This window comes from Notamacropus eugenii, chromosome 2 (assembly GCF_028372415.1).
Source record: "Notamacropus eugenii isolate mMacEug1 chromosome 2, mMacEug1.pri_v2, whole genome shotgun sequence".
Classification (NCBI taxonomy): Eukaryota; Metazoa; Chordata; class Mammalia; order Diprotodontia; family Macropodidae; genus Notamacropus; species Notamacropus eugenii.
The window spans coordinates 385,501,188-385,525,865 of NC_092873.1; the positions used below are offsets into that span (position 1 = coordinate 385,501,188).

Sequence of the window (24,678 nt, forward strand, 5' to 3'; positions counted from 1 at the left end):
TCCCATACCTTTCTTTCATTGGAAGTTGAGAGAATTACAAGGCTGAGGAGTGGAGTCAGAAGACCTCTATTCTAGTCTAGACTTGGATGTCTGCTTGCTGCGTGATCATGGGAAAGTCACTTCACATTTCAAAACTTCAGCCTCCTCATCTGCAAAACAGGGTTATACAATTTGTACTACTAAACTCCCAGAGGTTTTGTAAGCAAAGAGCTTTGTAAATAGTTAAGGGTCACCTTCTCTCCATCAGTGAAGGTAGGTGGCCCAGTCCCAACTCCTTTCAGGGACTAGATTTGCCCTGGAATATCATGTGTGGGGGCAATACCAACTCTGCCCTGTATTTCTGAGTTAAATGTGAAAATAGTACCCTTCCCCATAGTAACCATAGAGTGTCCAAACATCAGGCCTCTTGCTATCAGGATCATATCTATCATGAAGGATTTAGATGACAGTTGATTGCATGACATGGGAGACACTGGCACAGAACTACCTAGCATAGTGTGTCCTCATCAGAGAAGGTGCTGTGCTCTATGAGCAACGCAGAATTGAAATAGTTCAAAAGAAACAAGAGATGCATGAATTTAGAGAATCCACCCCAAATATTCACATGGACTATTTGCGCCTGACCTGTGGTAGAGCATTCTGAGTTCATATTGGTCTGATCAGCCATAGCTGGACACACAGTAACTTGACTCTAACATGGTCATGTCATTTTGGTCTTCCTCAAGAATGAAAGACCACAACCAACCAAGTGATTGGGAGTCAAGTTCATATTCTACATGGGTTCTTTATCTTGAGTATGCTTCATTCCCTGCCATCTTGGAATGAGGCACCCCCCCCCCCCCCCCCAGTTTCAAGTTTGGTGAGGTTTTTGGAGATCAGATCTCAGGTATTTATGTACCCAGGCACCAGATCTAATCTCCTCTTCATTTTTATACTGTGACCCAGTGTTTTCAGAGAAAACAGGATGGTGCTGCTAACCCAACACAATCACCACCCTCCATCATCACAGTACACTTGTGTGCTTTGTGTACACACCAGTGATTCTAAATAAACATTGTGTATGTGTGTATCCCAGATTCTTCCTTTTTTCTACAGCTAGTAAACTACTATGCTTCCAATTCCTGTGATTCAGTTACCATCTGCTATATGGAAAATCCTCTCTCCTAGTGCCAGTTCCTCAATCTCTCATCCCCATTCATCTTAGCCCTATTCCTAACCAATCTCTGTCCTCTCTCCTCCTTTTTCAATGTACTTTCTAGAGCTCTCTTTCCTTTGTTAAATAACAACAACGACAGTAACTTTATCCTTATTTCTTCTCACTCTCTTTTTATCCTCTTCCACTTGTGGAAACTGGCCCCTTCAGGGGAAAAACCGTGGCATGTCTGGCCATATCTTCTTTAGTGTTCAGGGAAGATTATATCCCTCAGTCCTCTGTGCCATTTCCAGACCTTCTCTTTACTGTTCTCCCTCAGCAGCCTCTTCTCTTTTGAGATTCACTCCATCAATTTAGATCATCTTATCTAGAATCTTTTTGCAGTTATCCTTGAGATCAAGAACAGTTTCTTTTTGTCTTTGTACACCCCCCTCTTTCACTTTTTCTCCTTCTCAGCAGAAAACTTGCCTCTTCCTTTGCAGAGAAATTCAGTCTAACTGTTAACGTGTTTTTTCTTCTTCCTTTCTCCACGATCCCAAACTGTTCCCCCTCTCCTTTGATCCAGGCTTGGAGTAAGCCTGAATGGATTTTTTTTTTGCCTGACTCATGTGGAGCCAAGTGACCCAAATATTAAAAAGGCTAGTCTTATGTGTTGAAGGAATGGGTTGGGATAAAGAAGGAAAAACATACACATAAAGAGTATAGAAGACTACATAACATGGGTATGTTTGTTTTGCCATATATGGCTATAGTTTGGAAAACACAGCCCTTCCAAATACCTACCTTTAAGAGAACAACTCTAATTCCCTTTTCATGTGACAGAATGTAAATACTTAGGATCCTAGATTTAGAGCTGGAAGAGACCTTAGAGGTCATCTAATCAAACCCCCTCATTTTATTGAACTGGCGATTGAGGCTCTGAGACATCAAGTGACTTGCCAATGTCAAGAAGTAACACAGCTATTGCACTCCTTCGAATTTGTCTTTTCTCCAGTTTAAATATCTCTGGTTCCTTCATCTGTATTCCCAAATGGCAGGAAATTGAACCATGGTACTTGCCCTCCTCTGAATACTTTCTAGCTTATCAATGTCCTTCCTAAGATGTGATATTCCGAAATGAAAATGATGCCCCAAATGCAGTCAAATGAGGGGAGATCATAACTATCTGATTATAACTTCCTAGGATTGAATCTCTCCCCATGCCTTAACTCTCCTAAATTTATTCTTTACCCTTATCATAACCTCTAATCTCTCCTCCCCTCAGGAATCTCCCAGGCCATCATTCCTGCTCTAACCTCATTTTCTTCCCTTCCCAATCTTGGCTCTATAATTAGTCAATTCAACACTGCCCACCACACTGTCTTTTACCTTTTTTTGTTTTTGGTAAAAGAAATTTGCTTTTATATTTATGGAAAACTATAAATAATAAAAACAAAAAGTATCTTACTGTAGATTATAGTCAAGTATTTAGTCAAAATGAAAGAAATGTGCCTAGAGGACATTATATGCAATATAAACATGAAAGAAGTGCTACTTTACGAGATGTGAACAGTTAACACTCTTCTCCTTAAGATAAGTTGCGTTTACCACTACTCTGAAAGGCAAACAGGGTTGAGTGACTTGTCCAGGGTCACCCTGTTAGTCAGTGTCTGAAGCCAGACTTGAACTCAATGAGGATGGGTCTTTCTGATTCTAAGCTCAGTGTTCTTATACACTGTGCTACCTAGAGCTGCTGATTAAATGGTACCCAATGATACAATTACCCTCTTGGAATTTTGGCATTTAAAACTGAAATGTCACTATAAGAAACAGTTTATAAAACTGAAAACAAACCTTTGAGTGAGCTAATCCAGATTCTAGCACAAAAACTGCTGCAAGATCAATGACTAACTTGGTTAAGAAGTGCTCATGTAAAATGTATGATGTTCGGACATTAGCAAAATATAGAAATAAATCTGAAAGATCTAAAAAACCTTAAAAATAAAAAGGCTCTCTTTCTCAAGCTTTCAAAATTAATGTGTAAAGGGGGCCTAACTTAACAACTTTGTTTAACAGACAAGGTACAAAGATGAATGTGACCCTCGGGGCACAAAGAAAGATTTTTGAATTCCTTTCCCCTACGCCATAAACATTCCTTGCTTCTGCACTATAAAAAGACCTTCTTTCTTGAAGCAGGGCATTGGCTGGAATTTCTTCCCCATTTCCCAAAATGATTCTGCTAATAATATGCATACGTTTTTCCAAGTTATTCCAGACATATCCTTGATAACTGGACATTCTTAGAATCTAACAACTTTAAGTTAAACCTTGCTCCTATATGAAAAGTTCTAATGTGTTTAAATTTCTTGTCTCTAAAGAAAGTTCTATTCTGTTTTAGGAATTTTAGGATATTGCCCCAACTATTTCCAGTTTACATGACGAAAAATGCCTTGGGGGAATCTGATTTAACCAATTAATCACTTCCTGTGGGAGTCTAAACTCAACATTCTGTCCACTATGGATTCAGTAGAGTGCTGGCAAAATATAGCATGGTATTTCTAATTTTTCTATAACTTTGAAAAACTTCAGATTAAATTCACCTTCAAAGCTTGTTTCATTACCCAATGACATTCTCAAATTGGACAGTTAAGTTTGTATCCATCGTTGACTTATGCCTTTCCCCTCACCCCTTCTTGCCTCAACTGATTAATTTTTCTCTAAGACCAGGTCGCGTTCTTCATTTGGTTTAGATCCTTCCATAACTTAGCCTTTAATTTCAGATAGAAATTTTTCTCTTTTTCATTTTCCATCTGCATCTCAGAAAGTGGGCTCTTCTCTTGACTACACTCTACTCCCTCTTGTGCATTATTATTATAATTTTTCTTTTTCTATGTCATGTTGATGTGAGATTCTCCTTATCTCTATTTCCAAATTTCGGTTTTGCCCCTTTTCCATTTCTTACTTGTGAAGTCTGGGCAGGGTTTTCCTGAGACAACTTTTACTGCTCCTAATCACTTTCCTGAAGGTTGTATTTTCTGAACAACATATATTCATTCACAACTCTCACAGAGCAGATAACTTTAATGATTTCTATCACAATAATGTACTGGGGATTATGATGGCATTTTTAGGATTGAGGCAGCCCACTATTCCTGCCAGTTTTTTAATGACATCTTCTATACTGATATGACTATTTTTTCACACTTTGTAAAAAATCTGGAATGCCCCTTTCTTTGAGTCTTTAAACCAAGGTCTCAAGAAGATTTCAGTGTATTTTTTCCTATCTTCTAAGAAAGTCTTGCATGTGCCAAGTAAAGGCAACATGAACAGCGTACAACCTGAGTTTTCTTCTCCTTTAGGAAAAGATGTACCAATTTCTCAGGTTCTATGCCAAGCATTTTAACAAAGAGCACATTATTTCCTCCACTTTCCCTTGTGTGGAATTGTCTTCATCTCAGTTCTGTGGATGCCTGAATTTCACTGGCTTTTTTTGTTCAAGGAAGCTTCTGGGTCATCTTCCTCTTTCCCCTTACTTTCAGATAGTTCCTTATTCCTGTTTCTAAATTTCTTCATCCTCGTTCATCCATGCTCTTGGGCCCCTCCATGTTTCATCTAGTGAATGAAGATGCTGCATAGCTTGGGTTCCTGCTGACTAGTGCTCCACCCCAGGGTGGGGCTCACTTAGCCTGCTTGTCCTGGGTTTCTTCTCTTTGTTTTATTCTGCTAGCCAGTGGGGGCTGCTCCTTAACTGTCACCCTCTAAAGGAAAAGAGGGTGTTGGAGGGAGAAAGATGCGGGTTGAGAAAAGGGAAAAGAGCATGTTGTCCTCTACCCTCTCACCCTCACACCATTCACACTCAGATTTGGTGAATTTGAGTTACTAAGCTAACTCTGCATTTCAACATCGGCTTCCATTCTTCCTTAGTGGTAGTTGTTCAGTCGTTTTAGTCATGTCAGACTCTCCATGACTCCATTTGAGAATTTCTTGGCAAAGATACTGTAGTCATTTGATATTTCCTTCTCCAGCTCATTTTACAGATGAGGAAACTGAGGCAAACAGAGTTAAGTGATTTGTCTGGGATCACATAGCTTTCTCTTGCTAATTAAAAGAGTTGGAAAATCATCCTTCTGAGCCAACTGAGTCAACCTCACATTAGTGTAATTTAATTTGAATCAGGCACTTCTCAACTTTGAGAGAATGAATTCTTTTACTTCTTTACAAGTGATTCTGTCTCCAACTTTCTGAAGCCGCTATTACAAATCTCTACTCAACAATGTTGCCTTTATTTTTATTTTCTTTTTTACAGCTATATGGACCTGCCACTACTCTGAGCAGAAAATTTTTCATGACCTGATAAATGTGCAGCACTTTAAAATATTCTTTATAATATATTACATAATACAAATATGTCTGATGAAAATGGAACATCTGTATACTTTTGATTTTATTTATCAATTGAATGGTACCTTAAAACAGTACAATTTTTATCAGAACGTTCATGTCAATAGTTACTATTTATGTGGTTGTTTTTCTTTTTTCTTTCATGCTTGTTAGTCATGATGCCTCTTATAGGGCTTTGAGTCTATTTCATGTAACTTCAGATTTTTGCCTCTAGATGACTCTAGTAGAACAATTGTCCCAACCAATCAAGGCTTTTCCATTCATTTGAAAATGGAAAGGCTGCATATTTGATGCTCACTGGCTAGATAAGAGCATGTAACCTGGCTGAACCAAATAAGATATAAATCATTATTATAAATAAATTATAAATTAATTTCATATATATTTTCATTCCTTCGGGAAAGGAAAGCACGTAGATATCCAGACTGGATGATCTTTTTACATCCCTCACCCTTTCTGACCTTTATGAAGCATTTGATACCATTGGCCTCTTCCTTTTCTTAGATACCCTTTCTTTTCTGGGTTTTTGTGTTTGTGCCCTTTATTGTTCCTCCTTCCCTGCGTCTGATTGTTCTTTCTTGGTCTCCTTTGCTGACTCTTCATCCACATCATATTCCCTAACTGTGTTTGTACCCCAAAACTCTGTCCTCTCTATTCTTTCTTTTGGTGTCCTTATCAGATTCCTTGAATTTAATGAGCCATCTATGAAGATGTCTCCCAGATCTATATATCCAATCCTAGTCTTTCTCTGGAGTGTCAGCTGTACATTGCTGTCTACTGTATATTTCAAACTACAGGTTCCACAGACATTTCAAACACAACTAATCCAAAACAGAATTTGTGTTCATTCCCCTTAAATCCATCCCTTTTCTTAAAGTTCCCTGTTTCTGTTAGGGGTACTGCTATCCTTCAGGCCTCCACAACCACAAACTTGATATTTTCCTTGATTCCTCATTTTCTCTCACCCTGCATATTTTTAATTGGGCAGCTAGGTGGTGCAATGGATAGAGTACCAGTGTAAGAGTCAAGAGAACCTGAGTTCAAATCTCACTTCAGACACTTGATACTCACTAGCTGTGTGACCTTGGGCAACTCACTTAACCCCAAATGCCTCATCTTGGGTCATCTCCGGTCATCCTGATGAATATCTGATCATTGGATTCAGATGGCTCTGGAGGAGAAGTGAGGCTGGTGACCTGCACAGCCCTCCTTCACTCCAAATGAAGTCAAGTGTAAGTCATGTCATTATTTCTCTGATGGCATGGTCTTCTTTGGCAACGAAGGATGGACATACACACATATTTAATCAGGTGCCAAATCTTGCCTGTATAACGTCTCTTACATTTATTCCTTTCCCTCTATTCACATGGCACTGATTTTGTTCAGGCCTTCATCACCTCTCACTTAGGTTATTACATTGTATTCCTAATTGGTCTCCCTGCTTCCAGTTTCTCCTCACTCCAATTCTTTTACACAGCCACCAAAGTTATTTTCCTCAGGCACAAGTCTGATCATTTCGCTCTCCTACTCAATTGTTGTGGTTGTTGTTGTGTTTGTCCTTTGTTCTGGAAGAGGACTATGACATTAAGATGATGACATGACCTTGCAGTTGACTTTGATTTGAGTGAGGGAGGGCTGTGCAAGGTCACCAACCTCACTTTCTCCTCCTGAGCCATCTGGGTCCAGTGGTCTGTTATTCATCAGGATGACTGGAGATGGCCCAGCATGCAGTGTGGGACCCTGGCCATTTTAGGTTAAGGTCTCATCAGAGTCTCACTTTGAGTGAGATACACTATTAAATGAATAGGCCTCTTTAAGTAGTTACTTGAGGGATGGTCCCTTTTAATAAAAAACAAAAACAAAAACAAAGCTGGGAGAAGACCTTCAGGGTTTCTGGGGAAAAGAGAAACAGTCACTATTTAGTATTTACATTCGTTCTGTGCTAGGTGGGCAGAGACCTGTTGTTCAATCTATGAACTCCAGAGTGAATTGGGTTTCAGGCTTTGTCTTTGAGAAAGAAATCTTGTCAGTAAACCCAAAGGAGAAAAGGAGCTTTTGGCCATGGAAGCGTACCTTCCCCTGGGTAGAGCACCCCAGGAGAGGAGATGAGAGGGGACAGGAGATGAGAGGGGAGAGGAGATGAGAGGGGAGAGGAGGAGAAACTCCAGTGACTCCCTATTGTCTCTAGGATAAATTGTACATTGTTCTCATTGACTTTTCAAGTTCTCAGTTTGTCTTCAACTTAGCTTTTCAGTCTCATTGTAAATTATTTTTCTTCCTAAATTCTGTGGGAGTTCTGTGGTCTCACCAAACTAACCTTGCTGCTGCTCCTGACATAGAACGTTACATCTCCTGTCTTATCGTCTTTGTACTGAATGTTCACCATGTCTGGAATGCACTCCCTTCTTATCTTTTATTTGCAGAATTCTTTATTTCCTCCAAGACTCAACTCAAGGACTATCTTCTGTTTGAAACTTTTTCTGATCCTTACAAGTGCTAGTGCAGGGGTGGGGAACCTGCAGCCTTGAGGCCATATGTGGCCCTGTAGGTCCTCAAGTGTGACCCTTTGACTGAATCCAACTTCGCAGAACAAAATTGAATTCAAAGGGCCACACTTGAGGACCTACAAGGCCACATAAAGTCTTGAGATTGCACCCCTGTGCTAGTGCTTTTCCTCCCTAAACTACTTTATTTTTATTTTGAATTTATTCCCAATATATGTGTTAATGTACATGTTGTTTTCCCCAATAGAATGTAAACTACCTGAGAGGCAGAATGCCCCATTTTTTTCTATTTCAGTACTTAACACCTGGCATATTGTAAATACTTAATAAATAATTATTAATTAATTGAGTAGAATGAGTCTATTTCCTTTCTAGATTTGGACAGTCCCTTCTCCCTCTCCATCTCCTCTGCTTTAGGCTTAAAATACCCATTTCTTTGTTTTTTCTAAGGCCTTGCTTCAGTTGTCACTTCTGATTCTTGGCTTCTTTTCATCAACTTGTATATGTACCGATTCAGAGTTCTCTATCCTCTTTCTAAGGATTAATGTCTTTGATTTCCCCCAAAGTCTCATGTTCACTAAGGGTGGAGAAGCACCAGGAAGTTACTGGGGATGGCAGTGAGCTGGGGGAATCCCCATGAGCCTTAGAGAAAATGGTGTGTAGGTGGCACCCTACTGGGAAGTCCGCCTCTTAAGATTTGCTGAGCTAATATGATTGATGGCTTAAGTTGGGGAAGCCCTTCCTTAGTACTCTAAAAATCCCTTAAGATCTGATGTGGTATTCGAGGTAGCACATAATACTTTAGCTCACCTGTTGTTGTTACCTCTCCCTTCTTCCATACAACCAAAGGGTCCTTCAAGTAGAGACATCTTGCAGGCGAGGACTGAATCAGAGTTAGATAGAGCCTTCTTCTGGGGATAGCCATGTTGTTTGCCCTGACTTATCATTTCTGACGGGGTTTCTGATTCAAAATGCTCATTCTGCCATCTCAATTTCCTTTGCCCTCTATGCCCTTACTGATGATCACGATGAAGCTTGATGTTCTCATGGTTACCAGAAAAACATGTAGGCAACATCAGTTTTATGGTTGTGCATTTCCTGGCTTATAGGAAACATAACAGATGCTTGTTTAATTGAATTGAATTACAAAGAAAAGTCACACAGTACTTTATTTGAGTCTCTCAACAACATTGTGAGGTAGGTAAGTCAAGTGTTATTCTGCCCATTTTATAAATGAAGAAACTGAGACAGAGATTTTAACAATTTATCTAAAATCACCCAATGAGTAAATGGTAGAGCCAGGTTTTGAACCCACTGATAATGAGATTTATTCACGTAGTCCCAACCTTTATGTGCATTTCCAGTTAGCTCCTAGGCTCTGCTTGGATGCTATGCCAGAACCTCAAATTTAATATGTCCAAAAATGAACCATTATTGTCCCTTTAGACCTAGCCCCTCACTTCAAATTTTCTATTTCTACTGATGACATCAGTATTCATCAAGTCAGTCAGGCTTAAAACCCTGTGGTTATTTCTCTACCTTATTCCCTAGCATCCACTCTTAAAACTCTTTCCTCCATTCCCTTCCTTCCATTTTCTCTCCCACACTCTAGCTGAGTCCCTCTTCATCTTTGGCCTGACCTATCAGAGTATCCTTGTAATGAGTTTCCCTGTCTCCAATCTCTCCCTTTGCCATTTTACTATCAAAGCAATCTTCTTGAATCACAAATTGGATGACATTATTCCTTCTACTCAATAATCTTCAATAGTATCCCATTGCCCTGGCATTCAAAGCAATTCAAAATTTGGCTCTAGTCTATTTCTTTAACCTAATTTCAAGGCTCTTTCCTTCACCCAGTCAGGAAAACTACTTCCTTTCAATTTTCTTCACTTGAGCCAAATTACTCATTGTTTCTCAATCTTTTCCTGTCACTACCACATGACATCTTACATTCCTGGAAATGGATTCTTCCAAGTCCATCTGTTGACATCCTTTCCCTTTTCCAAGAACCATTTCTTCCATGAGACTCTACATGATTTCCAGCACTTGGCTTTTTCAAGACTCTCTGTTTGGGAGTACTTTTGTGAGAGTACATTTTTTTGAGAGTGCATTTTTTTTAAATGTACTCAGGAATTTTCTAGCTTAAAGCACAGTATAATAATGGTAAAAATAACAACAACAAGAAGAGGCATTTCTATAAAGCTGTAAAGTTTTCAAAGTGCTTTACAGGTGATCAACTGTGAATGACAGTTATTCTCAGCAATATAATGATCCAAGACAACTCTGAAGGACCTATGATGAAAAATTCTTTCCAACCCCAGCTAAAGAACTGATGGAGTCCGAATACAGATCAAAGCATACTTTTCAAAATAACTTTATTTTTCTTGGGTTTTTATATTGGTATATGTTTTCTTTTATAGCATATCTAATATGGAAATATGTTTTGCATGACTACACATGCCTAACCTATATCAAATTGCTTGCCTTTTCAATGAGTGGAGTGAGGAGGGAGAGAATTTGGAATTCAGTTTTAAAAATGAATGTTGAAAATTGTTTTTACATGTAATTGGGGAAAAACATGAAAAATGAAAAAAAAAAGTGCTTTATAAGCATGATCTCATTGTATTCTCCCAACTACCCTGGAAGGTGAGTGCCATCATCATCCTCATTTTACAGTTCAGGAAACTAAGAAAGACAGAGGTTCAGTGATTTGCCTAGGGTGGCACAGGTAGTCAGTGTCTGAAGTAGAATTTGAACTCAGGTCTTCCTAATTCTAAGTTGTGCACTTTATCCATTGCATCACCTGGCTGTAGGTGTATATTTGTACATACCCTGTTCCTTTAATAGTTTCGAAGCTTTCAAAGGCAGGGACATATTATCTTTTAATTTGGTGTCCTTTTTTATTCTTGTAATGCTGTTCCTATCACAGATCCTTGTATATATTAGGTACTTAAATATTTGTTAAATAGGGATGAGAGAAGTAAGGTGGAGGACTGGTGTCACACAACTCTGTAGCATCAGAACAAGGATTAGGATCTGCATTTCCTATTTTCTGGTCACCTGCATTTTTATTAGACCAATTGAAATTAATTCCTGTATAATAATAGTTAGGAACAATTTTGAAAAATTTTGAATAAGTTGCCACCTGCTAATTAAGGGAAAATCATAGAGATCTATGGCTATTGCTTTAGCTTTACTCCAAAGTTCACCTATATGGGTCTCCTATATGAGATTCTTTCTTTTTCCTTCTGAAAGGTAACATGAGTACTGGATACAGCATCGGCTTTGGAGTGAGAAAGACTGGATGTTAAGGATGGCTTCTAGGAAGATGGAGGAGTGAGAGATCTTAGGGGAAACATCCTCATAGTAGCAACTGAAATGTCTTCAAAGAAGCAAAACTGTTAGAACCTTCAAAGAAAATCATTTTTTTTCAGAAACATTGAAAAAAATGAGTGAAAAAAGGAGGTATGCATATACAATAAAAAAGTCCTAGAGTATTAAGGGAAGCTAGAAACTCTATAAAAAAAATACATTCAAGCAACACCAAGAACAAAATCCTGCAGGACACAAGATGATGGATAATAAGCATACTGAAGGAATTGAAGGCAGAATTGAAAATAGCAAAAACACCCCAAAATAAAGGATAGAGGGAGTTGAGTACAACTAAAACATTTCAGAACACTATGATGATGAAACTCAATAGTTTGGAAATATCCATAGAAACTATTAAAATAGTTATACCATGAATGATTCCATTGGAGGGCAACAAAGAAGAAGGACAACAGAAAAAGAAGCAAAATAAGCCCTGGAAATTAAACAACTAGAAAAAAATTTGGAAAATTTATATAAATGATGAATCTGGAAGACAGAAAAAGGAAAGGAAATTTAGGGATTATTTGGATTCTTCAAAACTATGAAGAAGAGATTCTGACTATTGCATTTCCTGGAAGTCATACAGGATAATTGTTTGGAAATGTAGGAAAAAAAAAAAGACATTACAAATCAATGAAGGTTGGAATAGTACTAGAAAAATAAAGAAGAATTTCCTTTTTTTTTTTAAAGACCAGAGTTAAATACCAGCTCAACTAATTACTAATTATGTGACCTCAGATAAGTCACTTAATCTTTCTAAGCTTGTTCCTTATTCATAAAAAGTGAGGGAGCTGGACAACGGAGTCTAGGGCCATTTCCAGGGCTAAATCTATGATCCAACAATCATAGATTTCGTTGTACTGTCAGTGCTTAGTACAGTGTCTGGTATACTGCAGGCACTTGATAAATATGGATAGACTGATACGGTTCCTCCTAACTCTCAATTCATGAATTATAATAGATACAATATATTACATGGCATTAAAAGAGGTATAGCTTCTAGAATATAAGAGGTGATGGTTCTGTTGCACTTCATCCTTGTCAGACCTCATCTGGAATATATTGTTCAATTCTGGGAGTCACAGTTTAAGAAGGATACTGATAATCTGGGGAGTATAGAAGGGAGGACAATGAGGAGTGTAAATGAAAATGGCCTTGAGTCTGTGCTATGTGAAGATAAGCTGAAGGAAAAGGGAGGGTTTAGTCAGGAGGAGAGAAGACTTGGTAATATCGATTTTCAAGTATTTGCAGGGGTATTATGTTGAAGACTGATTAGACATTTTGCTGCTGAGGTAGAATGAGGAATGATGGGTGGATGTTTCAAATAGGACCAATTAAATCTTGTCATTAGGGAAAAAAACTTCCTAATATTTAGGGCTGTCCAACAATGAAATGGGCTTCCTTCAGAGCTGATGGTTTCTCTCATCAGGGGTTGCATGACCACTTGTACGATATGTTACAGCTGGGATGTCTTTTGTATGTGGATTTGGACTAGATGGCTGCTAAGTACACTTTCAACTTTCAAATTCCATGATTCTGTGATCCTCTCTGGGACTCCTTGAGTTTGTAAGATAGACATAAAAAAATCTTGTACCATTACCTACCTCACAAGCTTGCTGTGAGGGAAATGCTCTGTAAATTATAAATATGGCTTATTTTGTATTATGGGAAGTTAGGAGAGCTTTGTTTCAGTTTTGAAGATAAGACTGACTCACAGTTGTTATTCTGGCTAATCTTTTTTAACTTCTCTGTGCCTCAGTTTTCCCTTTTTTAAACTGGGGGCTAATAAGAGTGTCCTTTTTCCTTTCTACTACCATTTCCATAGAGCTGTGAAGATGATGAGATAATAGAGGGAGGAAGACGGCAGTTTGAGCTCTTCAAAACAAAGAGACCACATAAAAGTAAGGTGTTATTATCAGTATGAGGTCTTACAGTGTTATTTAGGTTTCAGTTTCTGGAATGGGGTAAACAAGACTAAACAATTTTCTCGTTCTTTTTTTTTTTTTTTGATCCTATGGATTGTAAACCCTATAACAGTGACATTAAAAACAAATAAACTCAAACCATTCTTTGAACCCCTGGTACCTTGCACAGTACTTAGTAAATATTTATTATTGCTACTGCTTTTTTAAAATTCTCTTTCAAGAGAATGGTATGTTTTGTTGATCTCTGAAAACACCAGCTCACAGGACTCTACCTTCTGATCTGGGGGCCTGCTGATGCTCATAGCTCTGACATAACTGTCTTTCAGGCAATCACCCAAGACCAGAACTTTCTTCCTGCCTGCTTGTCTTTTCCTTCCCCATGATAATTTAAACTGGTTATATCTAAACCTCACAGGAGGGTAAACAAATGAAAAAAATTTAGAAACAGGGTTAGAATTGGGCACTTTGGATCAGGGCTGGCATTCGGATCATGTTTGGCTTGTGTGATGAGCACAGTTTGGAGATAAATAGTGCTTGAGCAGATGGGTCATTGCTGGGAAGTGAAAATCTGCACCATATATGGAGGTACTTCCACTCCTCACCCCACCGCTGCTTTCCGCCTCAAAGCATTTGAGAATCCCCAATGAAACCACTGAGCCTTCTGTGCAGTGGAGATTGTGACTCGGTGGTGGTGGTGGTGGTGGGCCAAGATGTTCCTTTCTCATAGACTAAAAACTGGAATGCATGACTATGAGAATGGAGGGGAAAATAGAGGGAGGGGGACAATAGTGACTCATAAAAGGCAGTGGGGAGCTCTCCCCTTCCCTTCTCTTTCTTTTTTTTTAAAATATTTCCTCCTCTTTCTAAGAGGCTACTTTCCACCCTGCTCATCCTTGACATTTCAAGTTCTCCTTTCCAACAACTCACAGCCTCCTTTTTGTGACTTATTTTCCCCCTTACACCGATCTTTTCTAGCCTTGTCTTATCCTTTACTCTGACCAGTTCGCTTTCCCTTTCCAGCTGTCCATTCTGAGGGAATTTCCAGTGGTTGAGGGGAACTTGGTTCACACCCAGACGTCCTAAAGTCAGATATGTTATCAGCCTCAGTCAGCAAAGAATCAGGAAGCAAGTAAAAATAGTTGAACTAAAAAAAGGGTAGCCATAAAACCCTTCTACTAAAATTGTTACATTTATTCTTTAGGCTGACATTCAGCATTTACAATTCTAATTAACACATAATTCTGACAACCCCAGTTTTCTGGCTTAAAAATCATAACAAATTATGAGAAGCCAATCAGAAGAAAGGCAGAAAGATTCAGTTCCCCAAGCTGGTGTTGTGGCTAGTGACAATTGCCTGACAAGTAGGGAGGAGTATGACAAAAAGTCCCTGGGAAAAAGGAATGGGCATATATAAATGATCTCTAAAGTCTCTTCCAATTCTCATTTCTACAATCTTATAAAACATTTTAATGAAAAAAAATTGGAAAAGTTTAGCCCTCTGAAAGGGTAAGTTCCAGTTATCTTGAAAATTCTTAGAAGGTACATTTCCTTCTACTTCCCCCTTGCTCCCTAAGTGAACAGTTAGTGGCATTATTTTGCACTTTGGATAAAGAAACAGTATTCACCATTCTAAATTTAATTCCTTGCATTGGTGGACATTTCCATATGACTTCTGATGTGACTTCAGGTTCAACTTGTCTGAAAAAGAACTTAACATTTTTGTCACCCAAACCGCATTCTCCTCCTCCCAACCATTTCCCTATTCCTACCAAAAGTGTCATCATTTTCCTAATCATCTTAGCTTGAAACTTTTAAGTCTTTGATGATTCCCCTCGTTCTTGACCCCAAGTCATGAAGCCCCCTGATTTTCTTAAAGTCTCTTTTTCTGTTTAAATATGGACCATCTTCATCATCTCATGCTCAGATTAATAATTCTAATTGGTTTCTTAGAGGACTCCAGACTCTGAATTTTCTATATTCCCAATCCATTATGTACTTTTATCTCTCAAATTAATTTTCCTAAAACATTACTTTGGTAATTCAATTCAATTCAATATGTACATCAAACACCTTGTATACAGAATGGAATTCTGAGCTGGGTTATAAAGATACAAAATTTAGATAAGACATAGTCTTTATTTTCATGAAGTTTACAGTTTCATTGACAGGCCTCAAACCCATCCATGAGTTAGGGGGAGGTCTACCCTAATCATGTGAAGATTTCCTCTCTAGCAGAATGGGCAGATAGGAACAATTTGTTCCAATGGCAGCAAAGCTGGCTGAAGCAGATGCTATAGACAGCTTAGAGCTTGTTCGAACTTTGAAGATGCCAGGGTCATCTAGAGGCCATCATTAGTCTTCTTGACTATCCAGTCTTGCCATTGGATTTTATTTCTTTTTAAAATTCATTCATTTATTTTTAGTTTTCAACATTCACTTCTGTAGGATTTTAAATTCCAAATTTTCTCCCCATCTCTCCTCTCCCCCGCACTCCAAGATGGTGCATAATTTGATATATTGCTGTTGGATGTTGATAACTATGGAAGACAGTGAGACTGTTGACTTTGTGCTGCTCTGCCTCACTTAAACCCAATTAACATGCAAATCAAAGCATCACCCTGTGATGACATTGGTCCTCTTCAAAAATGAAGGACAAAGAACAACATGGTCTCATGGGGGAGGAGTGGTAAGAAACAAGTGCTAACAATTATAATATATTACATGATAGGTGTGTTAGGTCCAGAACAAGGTTCTATATGAAGTGTGAAAGGGAAGATAATTATGGATCAGCAGGATTGGTAAAAGCATACTAGAAGGAGGGATGTTTGAGTTACACCATGAGGGATAGTTAAGAATTCACCAGGCAAAGGGTAGAGAGGAGGGAGGGAATTTCATTTATAGAGAATTACATGATTGAAGGTGTAAAAGTGGAAAAGCATAGTGCATGTTGGGGAGGACAGAGAGAGAAGGCAAGGATAGAAAATAGTCCAATTTGGCTGGAATCTAAAGTACTTGGAGTAGAGTAATATGGTGGTTGTATTTGTCCTTCATTTCGAAGGGGACCAGGACATCAAGGTGATGACTTGACTTGCGGTTGACTTTGATTTGAGTGATGGAGGGCTGTGCAAGGTCACCAACCTCACTTTCTCCTCCTGAGCCATCTGGGTCCAGTGGCCTGATGTTCATTAGGGCAGTTGTAGATGGCCCACAATGCAATGTGAAACCCTGGGTCTTTCAGGCTAAGGTCTTATCACATTCTCACTTTGAGTGAGATACACCCATTCAATGAATAGGCTTCTTTATGTAGTTACTCAAGGGAAGGCCCCTTTAATAAAAAAAACCAAACAAACCAATCAAACTGGGAGAGGAAGACCCTCAGGGTTCCTGGGTAAAAGAGGAACAATTGCTATTTAGTCATTACATCCACTCTGTGCTAGGTGGGTGGGGACTTGTTGTCTAATCTATGAACTCCAGAGTAATATGGAATAAGGTTGGAAAAGTAGGGTGGTCCCAGATTGTAGAGGGCCTGGAATGTTAGGCAAGGGATTTTGAATTCTATTGGGTAGGTAATAGGAAGCCCAGGACAATTTCTGAGCAGAGGAACAATGATGTGACTATATATAAGCTTTAGCAGATACTTGAAGGATTACTTAGAACAGGGTTTCTTAATTTGGGAACTGTGAACTTATTTTCGAAATGTTATAAGAACTATATTTCAATAAAATGAGTTCTTATTACATCATTTATTTTAGTTTATTTTATACCTTTAAAACTATTATTCTGAGAAGGGTTCCATAGGCTTTATTAGACCTCTAACGGGGTCTATTACACAAATAAAGTTGAGAAGGAAGAGAGAATGGCTATGAGACCTTTTAGTAAGCTACTGCAAAAATCTAGGAAGGTAATAGGTAATGAGTCTGCATAATGGTGATGGTGGGAGGAGCAGAGAGAAAGATATGACTGTGAGAGTTGTTGTAGAGATAGAATCAACATATACCAGTGAGAATTTGGATATGAGAGGGACAGGAGAGTTAAGAGTCAAAGAAAGCAAAGTGTCAAACATGGAAGAAAAGGTGACATTATCGATAGTAATAGTGAAATCAGGGAGAGGAGCAGGTTTTTTTGGGGAAGATAATAAGTTTCATTTTGGGCAGAATCTGAGATGCTAGTAGGACATCCAGGTAAAGAAGTTCTGTTGCCAGCTGAAGGAAAATTTAGTGCTCAGAAGAAGGGTCAGACAGGAGATTTAGTAGTTATTTATATAACGGTGTCTACTGGAAAATGAATGAATGGAAAAAACATTTGTCAAGCCCTTCTGATGTGCTGCTCTCAAGGCACTCAAAGCTATTTAAACATTTTATTTATTTCATTAAATATTTACCAATTACATGTAAAAAAACCTTTTAACAATCATTAAAAAAAATTTCAAGTTCTAAATTCTCTCTCTCCCCACTCCCCCTTCTTGAGAAGGCAAGCAATTTGATATTAACTATACATGTGAAGTCATACAAAACATGTACATATTAGGCCATGTTATAAAAGAATACACGAACAAAAAAAACAATAAACACAAAGAAAATAAAATTTTAAAAAGTATACTTCCATCTGCATTCAGGTGTTTGTCAATTCCAGGAACACACATTCTAATGGGGGAGACAGTACGTATAGAAGGTTTTATCTGTGTCTGATGGAAATGTTCTATGGTCCCTAGGAGTCAGTGAAAAAGCAAGTGATAAAATAATATCTGTTTGTAATGTTGAACCACTTGACAATACCAAGGACTTTGATAACCAGAATTTTTTGTCCGGGTCTTCAGTAGCTGTGACTGTAGCACCTGGCAGAGCAGTTGCTAGGCTGCATCTCCACAGGGTCTGCTTTCTCAGATGACGGCTGAGGTCTCTGGACTGGAAGCATTGCTATTTCCAAGGCTCTGGTCAAGGTAGTGATAGTGGTTTGATTTGCTTGGCACATGGTGCCTCCTATATCTCTCCCACGGTACCCTGCTGCCTCAGTTAGGCTAGCCAACTCGCCCTAGGTGTGGCAATTCACTGGGCTGTCTGGCCTCTTCTTCATACGAGTTGTTTCTCCAGAGAGTGATTTTAAGGGCTAGGCTGGAAGCAGGACTGGTGGCCTGGAGGGGCATCTCCACTAGCAAGGCTCCTGTATCTATCTTTCCATTGGTAGCAGTTGGTCATAGGGGCTGGTTTGGAAGCTGGTCTAGTGGTTTGGGGCCACTACTATTTCCAAGGCTCTTGGGTTCAGGGTCCTGAATTGTCTCCATGGGGTTTGAGATGACATGGTGGTGAAGGTGGTGATGGTGGTGGTGGTGGTTTGGTTTTCCTGGCACATAATGCTTCCTCTTTCTCCCTTGTGGTGCCCTGCTACTTCAGCTAGGCTGGGTTGCCTAAAAAATAAAATAAAAAAAAAACCAAAACCCAAACTCCTTACCTATCCCTGAAGACCTTTTATAAATTGGTCTCAACCTTCTTTTTCTATTGCATTTCTCATCATTTCCTCTTGTGAACCTCCTGCTACAGTCAGACTATCGTGTTATTGTCCCTAACACAGCATGCTCCAGTTTTCAATGCCTGTCACCTCCTTTTGGTTTATCCCAAGTCCACCCCCATTTCAAGGTCCAATTGAAAGTTCTACTTCCTCTGTGGTTTCCCCTGACCTTTTCAACCTATATTGACCTTCCTTTTCTGCAAAGTCCCAAAGGACTGATTATCTCTACTACCCAAAAATTATTTAACTTTTTATGGTATACTCTATCTTCCTCCAGTAGGCTAAGAGTATTTTGTGCATAGAGTCTGTGTCTTCTCAGAATCTCTCATAGGCTGTTGACTGAATGTTTGTTGTTTGACTGATTGACTTTGATCAGTTTACTCTATGCTTTACATGACCTGTACTTCTTACAGAATTAAGAAAGCAGAGGATGGAAGGTGGTCTAGGATCAGGGGTTGGTACAAAAAACATGACAAAAGCTTAAGGGGGAGAGGTAGTTCGTGGTGATAGTAAGGAATTTATTAAGGCTATTGACTATAGAGTCCAATTCTGAGAAAATGTAAAAAGAGATGTTATTTTTGTCTTTGTATTTCCCACATCTAACAGCCTGGCACATAGTATGTGCTTAATAAATACTTGTTGAATGAATGAATGAAGTTGGGCAGGCAGAGGTGACAATTGTAGCCAGAATGGTTCTAACAGCTTGTGTGAATCAAGAAGTTCTGATTAGGGTATAAAGCTGTTTCAGTGGATAGAGATAGAAAGGAGGAACCCTAAGTTTGAGATAAATATCTGATTTATATAGCACTTTATAGTTTGTAAAATGTGTTCCTTTTGTAGCAGGGGCAATCAGGAGAATTCCTTGATCTGATGAACGTCCATCGAGGTGTTCCCATGGAGCTGAGCATGTGTGTAGGTGCTTGCTGCTTTATACATCCAGTTGTTGTTGTTCGGTTGGAGGTGGGGAGAGGAAAAGAAATCCCCTCCCCTTGCTGGAAGTCCAAGGCAGAGCTAGTGTTGGCTATGCTCTGACAAAGAGGTTACCTCAAAAGAGGCCAGAGAAGAAGAGAAAGGGAACAAACATTTCTAGGGCACACTTATGTGCTATACACTGTGCTAAGTGCTTTTTACAAATATTATCATATTTGAGCCTCACAACAATTTTACCAAAAGCAGTCTTTCCTCATTCCTTATAGTCCACAGAAAGGGTGACTCTTTTTGGCTGGAAAGACAATCCTCTAGGAACAGCCCATGGTCAAAGGGACACAACTAACCATGAACCCCTCGGGTCATGCATGTCCTTTAGTCAGGGGTGAGAGCATATGTACCAGATCCATGGGAGTTGGCTCAGTCTAGCAGATCAAGGCTTCCCAGTGATTATTACATTATACATAAACTGCCTCATTTTATTCTCCCACAACCCTGCGAACTCGGGACCACATTTATTTTTATCCTCCATTTTACAGACAAGGAAACAGAGGTGTGAAGAGACTTGCCTATGATTGCAGAGGTATTAAGTGTCAGAGGTAGATGCTGAATTCAAGTCTTTTCCCACTTCTAGGTCCATTTACCTTTCCAGTGCTACCTTGATGATGTTTAACAACACAAGGGTGGGGAGAAAAGCATGACTGATGTGAAGAGGAGGAGGATTTTTACAATAGTGAAGGCCAAGGGAACATGAGGCCAGAGTATGCAAAGGCTCACTGATGGGATACCAAAGTCACTGAAGGGGATGCCTTGGTACAAAAGGAAGAAGAATGCATGTCAGGTTCTGTAGTCACTAAGCAAGATGGGAATGGGTTCTAGCCAACAGAAGCAATTGGAAGAGGATAGTGGCTTTCAAAGAATGAGAAGAAGGAAGGTAGTCCATTGATGACCCAGAACTGGCACTGCTCAGGGAGGAGAACAGTCTTCCTACAGGATGGGTAGAAGTGAGAGATGGCAAGGCATCTAAGTGAGAGTGCATGGTGAGCATGGGGTAGTGGGATGCTGAAATTCCCCAGTAGCCTGAAATCTCCATGAAAGAATGATGATTTCTGGGTTCCCTGTTTCCATGGACTTCTTAATGGTGGAGCAGCTTTTAGTTCTTCTGAATCCTATATCTCTTGCCCCCATCAGTTAATTTAACAAAGAAAAAGTTTCTACAAGTCACGTTTCTAAAATGTATCTTGGCTTGGCCGTGAGGAGATAGAGGCTACTTGACTTAGTTTCTGGGTGAGAAGACATTCCTTTGGCAGTAGAACCTAGACATCATGGTTTATTTCTGAAGAATCAGTGAGGATAATATCCAATGTCCAGAGTTTGCTTTTTACCTGGCAAGAAGAGTTGCTCGGCTCCATGTCTGTCATATGGAGAGGGTAACCTTTCCCATGTGAAAGTCTGCCATCCCTTCGTTGCTGGTGTGGAAAGGCAGAGGGAGGCAGATATTATAGGAAAATAGGATTAAGTGCTGGAAGAAACCTCAGATCATCCAATCCACCCTTTTGCTTTATAGATGAGGAAACGGGTCTGGAGAAATGAAGTGACACTCTTGTCTGGTTCCTTAAATGAATTGGCTGTAAGTAGATGGTTCAGGAAGTGTGGCTTCTTTCTTCTGGAAAGAAGAGGAAGACACATGGAATATTAACAGAGAGCAGGAGCAATGTAATTCTGACCCCACTTGGCCCCTCAGAGCAAGAGACATATAGATGTCATAGACAAGTGGAATATAGAGGTAAAGAAATAAAAGATATCAACTAGGAAATGTATGATTGGAAAATGAGATTAGTTGGTCATGGGGCCAAAACAAGAGAGGTCAGACAGAAATCGGATGGACAGTAGACTGGAAACTCAGGGCCCTCTGTTGATTTTAGTTATTTTATCAACATCTCCAAGTGTGTTCTGGTGAAGTTAATGAATCTCTTCATTGCTGAACATTCATTTCAATTGTTGAAGACCATTTTGTTTACAGACCAACTTACTTTTTCAGTGCTTCTATGAATAAATTCCAAGAAAATGAATCTGAGTCTGGGGAACTGTGGGCTTCTTAAGACCTCAGCACAAAGACGCACACACTTTCCTTCAATGTCTCAGACTGTCAATAAATGGAAGTTGGCTATTCTCCCCACCAAATTCTCCAGATAACACTGAGGGTGGGGAAGAAGAAGTTTCTTTTTGTTTTGCTTTTAACTGGGGAATTTTTACAAAACTTTCCATCTTTCTCCAAAATATGATTGGTGAAATTGCAGTTTCAAATAGTTTCTTAAGCTCCTTTCTCAACACTGATCCCTGTGATGACCCTGTGGACAGTTTCCCTAAGCTGACATAGAATAAATTTCCTAATATTCTCTAGCTGCAGTCAGAAGCCCTTCCTACAAGATAATATAAACACGGGTCCTATGTAGTCTATTTGGTCTACATTGCATTTAACTTAGAAGGTGGAAATCTACAGGCAAATGCTATACTTCACAATAAGCTTTACAGACAAGGCAGGTAGTATAATGGAAAAACACCAAATTTTGAGTCAGAAGACTTGGAGTCTAATCTTGACCCAGTCACTAATTATGTGTTTGACTGTAGGCAGATCATTTGCCCTGTCAGTCTTCTCATCCATAAAATGGACATAATTTTTGTACTACTGGCTTCATAGGAGTGTCATGAAGGTCAGACAGGGTAACGGATTTGGAATATTTTATAGTCATTAATAGATAATACTTTGATAATGTCATTCTGGGAAGATGGTGAAGTGGGTTAGAAATTTCCAGGCCCTCCAGACTTCCTCCACCAACAGAAAATCTCCATGATATGAATTTAGAGCAGCAAAAATAGAGGGGTAAAGCAGTTGTCCTCCTAAGACAACTTGAGAGGACCTCAGAAAGGACTGTACCTCCAGGGGCTGAGGTTTGGCCTGAGTGAAGTATAGACCCCTACAGGCCCAAGCTGAATCCACAAACAGCGGGTCTTAGGGCAACTCTGTCAGGAAGCAGACTAGGTCTCAAGAAATTTCACCTCAACATTCACCTCACTCAAGGCCTTAAAGAAATTATTTCAAAGCCTCAGGAAATTTCACCTCACAAACTTTCGTTTAAGGAACAGCAGACAGCAAAGTGGAGGAGGACTGAAGGACTCCCTGTTGTTTCCGGAAGCCAACACTAGCAGTGCTGATCAGAAGTGATCCCCAGCTGTGGCTGTGGGCAGGGGGGAGTGAGCACGTATCCAGTGAGTGCAATTGAGCACTGGGGAAAGAATTCAGAAAATAATAGTAAGGAGGACCTGAGGCCTACGACAACAAGACCCACAACTCAGGATTAAAACTTGATTATAATAATGAGCTATATAAAATAAAAAAAAATAAAATGAGTAGGCAAAGGAAAAAAGAACCCAACCATAGATTGCTACTTTGGTGTAATAGAAGATCTAGGTTCACATTCAGAGGAAGATAATGAGGTTAAAAAATGCAACTCTTATCCCACAGAGTAACATCAAATAGTCAGAAGGTCAAAAAGAGTTCTTGGAAGAATTTAAAAAGGAATTCAAAAGAGAGATCCAGGAGAAATTAGGAAAAAAATAAAAGCAATCCAAGAAAATTATGAAAAGAAAGTTAACCAATTGGAAAAAGATGTTCAAAATCTTAAGGAAGAAAATATCTTCTTGAAAACTAGAATTGGGCAAGAGGAATCAAATGACATTATAAGACACTAAGAAATAATAAAACTAGAAAAAATAGATTCTGAAGCATCTCATCAGAAAAACAACTGATCTGGAGAATAGATGGGGGAGAGACAATGTAAGAATTAGCAGGCTACCTGAAAGTTATGATAAAAATAAACGAATCAGGATTCAATAATACAAGCAATTTTTAAGGAAAATTGACCTAAAGTTCTAGAACAAGAAGGTAAAGCAGAAATAGATAAAATCTACCATCCACCACCTGAAAGAGATCCCAGAAAGAAAACTTACAGGAATGTCATAGCCAAGTTTTAAAAACCCCAGGTTAAGGAGGAAATATTGCAAGCAACAAGAAAATAAAAACAATTTTAATACTGCAGAAATAGAGTCAGGATTTCACAAGCCCTAGAAGCTTTTACTGTAGGTAAGACTGTAGGTCTTGAAACATTATATTTCAAAGAGCAAAAGGGCTGAGTTTGCATTCCAAGAACAACTTAACCAGCAAAGTTGAGTATAATCCTGAATGAGAAAAAAAATGGGCATGTGGCAAACTGAAAGACTTTTCAGGTATTTGTAACAAAGAGAACAGAACTCAATAGACAATTTGATATAAAATATCCAGAAGAAATATAAAGAAAACATTAAAGACTAATATATGACACTCATTAAGGTCCAACTGTTTATTTATTACATATATGAAAATGTTATCAGTGTCCCTAAAACTGTCATTATTGCTAAGATAGTTTGAAAGAAAGGTTGGGGCTGAGTTCTGTATGATAGGGTGTTTCTAAAAAAACAAAATTACATAAGAGAAAGTAAAAGGGAGCAATTATATTATTAAAATGGAACATGAAAGGAAGAACTAATACAGAGAAAAAAGGTAGGGGTGGAGTGTTGAAACCTTCCTGGTAATGTTGAAACCTTACTCTCATCTGGGTTGAAGAGGAAACAATGTGTACATCCGGAAGTATGTAGAAGTCTTCTGAACATACACAGAGGTGAGAAAACTGGGGGAGGAACTTCTAGAGGTTTGTGTGGATTGGGATTTGGAGAGTGGAGGAAGAGGATGGGGGGACTTTGGTAGAGCTGTGTGGATTGAGTTGGGGGGCAGGAAAAGGGGAAGGGAAGACTCTTAGAGGGATGGGTAAAGTAGGGAGTTGGAGGGTGGGGGGAGAGGATAAGTAACAGGGAG

At 39.1% G+C, this 24,678-nt stretch overlaps 1 protein-coding gene and 1 pseudogene across 4 annotated transcripts in view; both read right to left on the reverse strand.

The window, feature by feature from the left end:
• The window catches only part of LOC140529024 (SLAM family member 9-like), a 62,758-nt gene that overhangs the window by 3,857 nt on the left and 34,223 nt on the right, over positions 1 to 24,678 (reverse strand). Inside the window, exons 8-9 of one of the 4 annotated variants that reach the window (XR_011975391.1) lie at positions 21,152 to 21,432; positions 17,678 to 18,738 (exon numbers count right to left, since the gene is read on the reverse strand). Coding sequence is in view for 2 of the 4 variants with exons in the window: in XM_072647416.1 (XP_072503517.1) it covers positions 21,382 to 21,432 (51 nt within the window). In the remaining 2 variants the exon portion in view is untranslated. Of the gene's footprint in view, positions 1 to 8; positions 150 to 17,677; positions 21,433 to 24,678 lie in introns of those variants that run through there. The other 3 variants (XR_011975392.1, XM_072647417.1, XM_072647416.1) reach the window with 3 other exon arrangements.
• LOC140529025 (THUMP domain-containing protein 1 pseudogene) lies at positions 879 to 9,093 on the reverse strand (annotated as a pseudogene).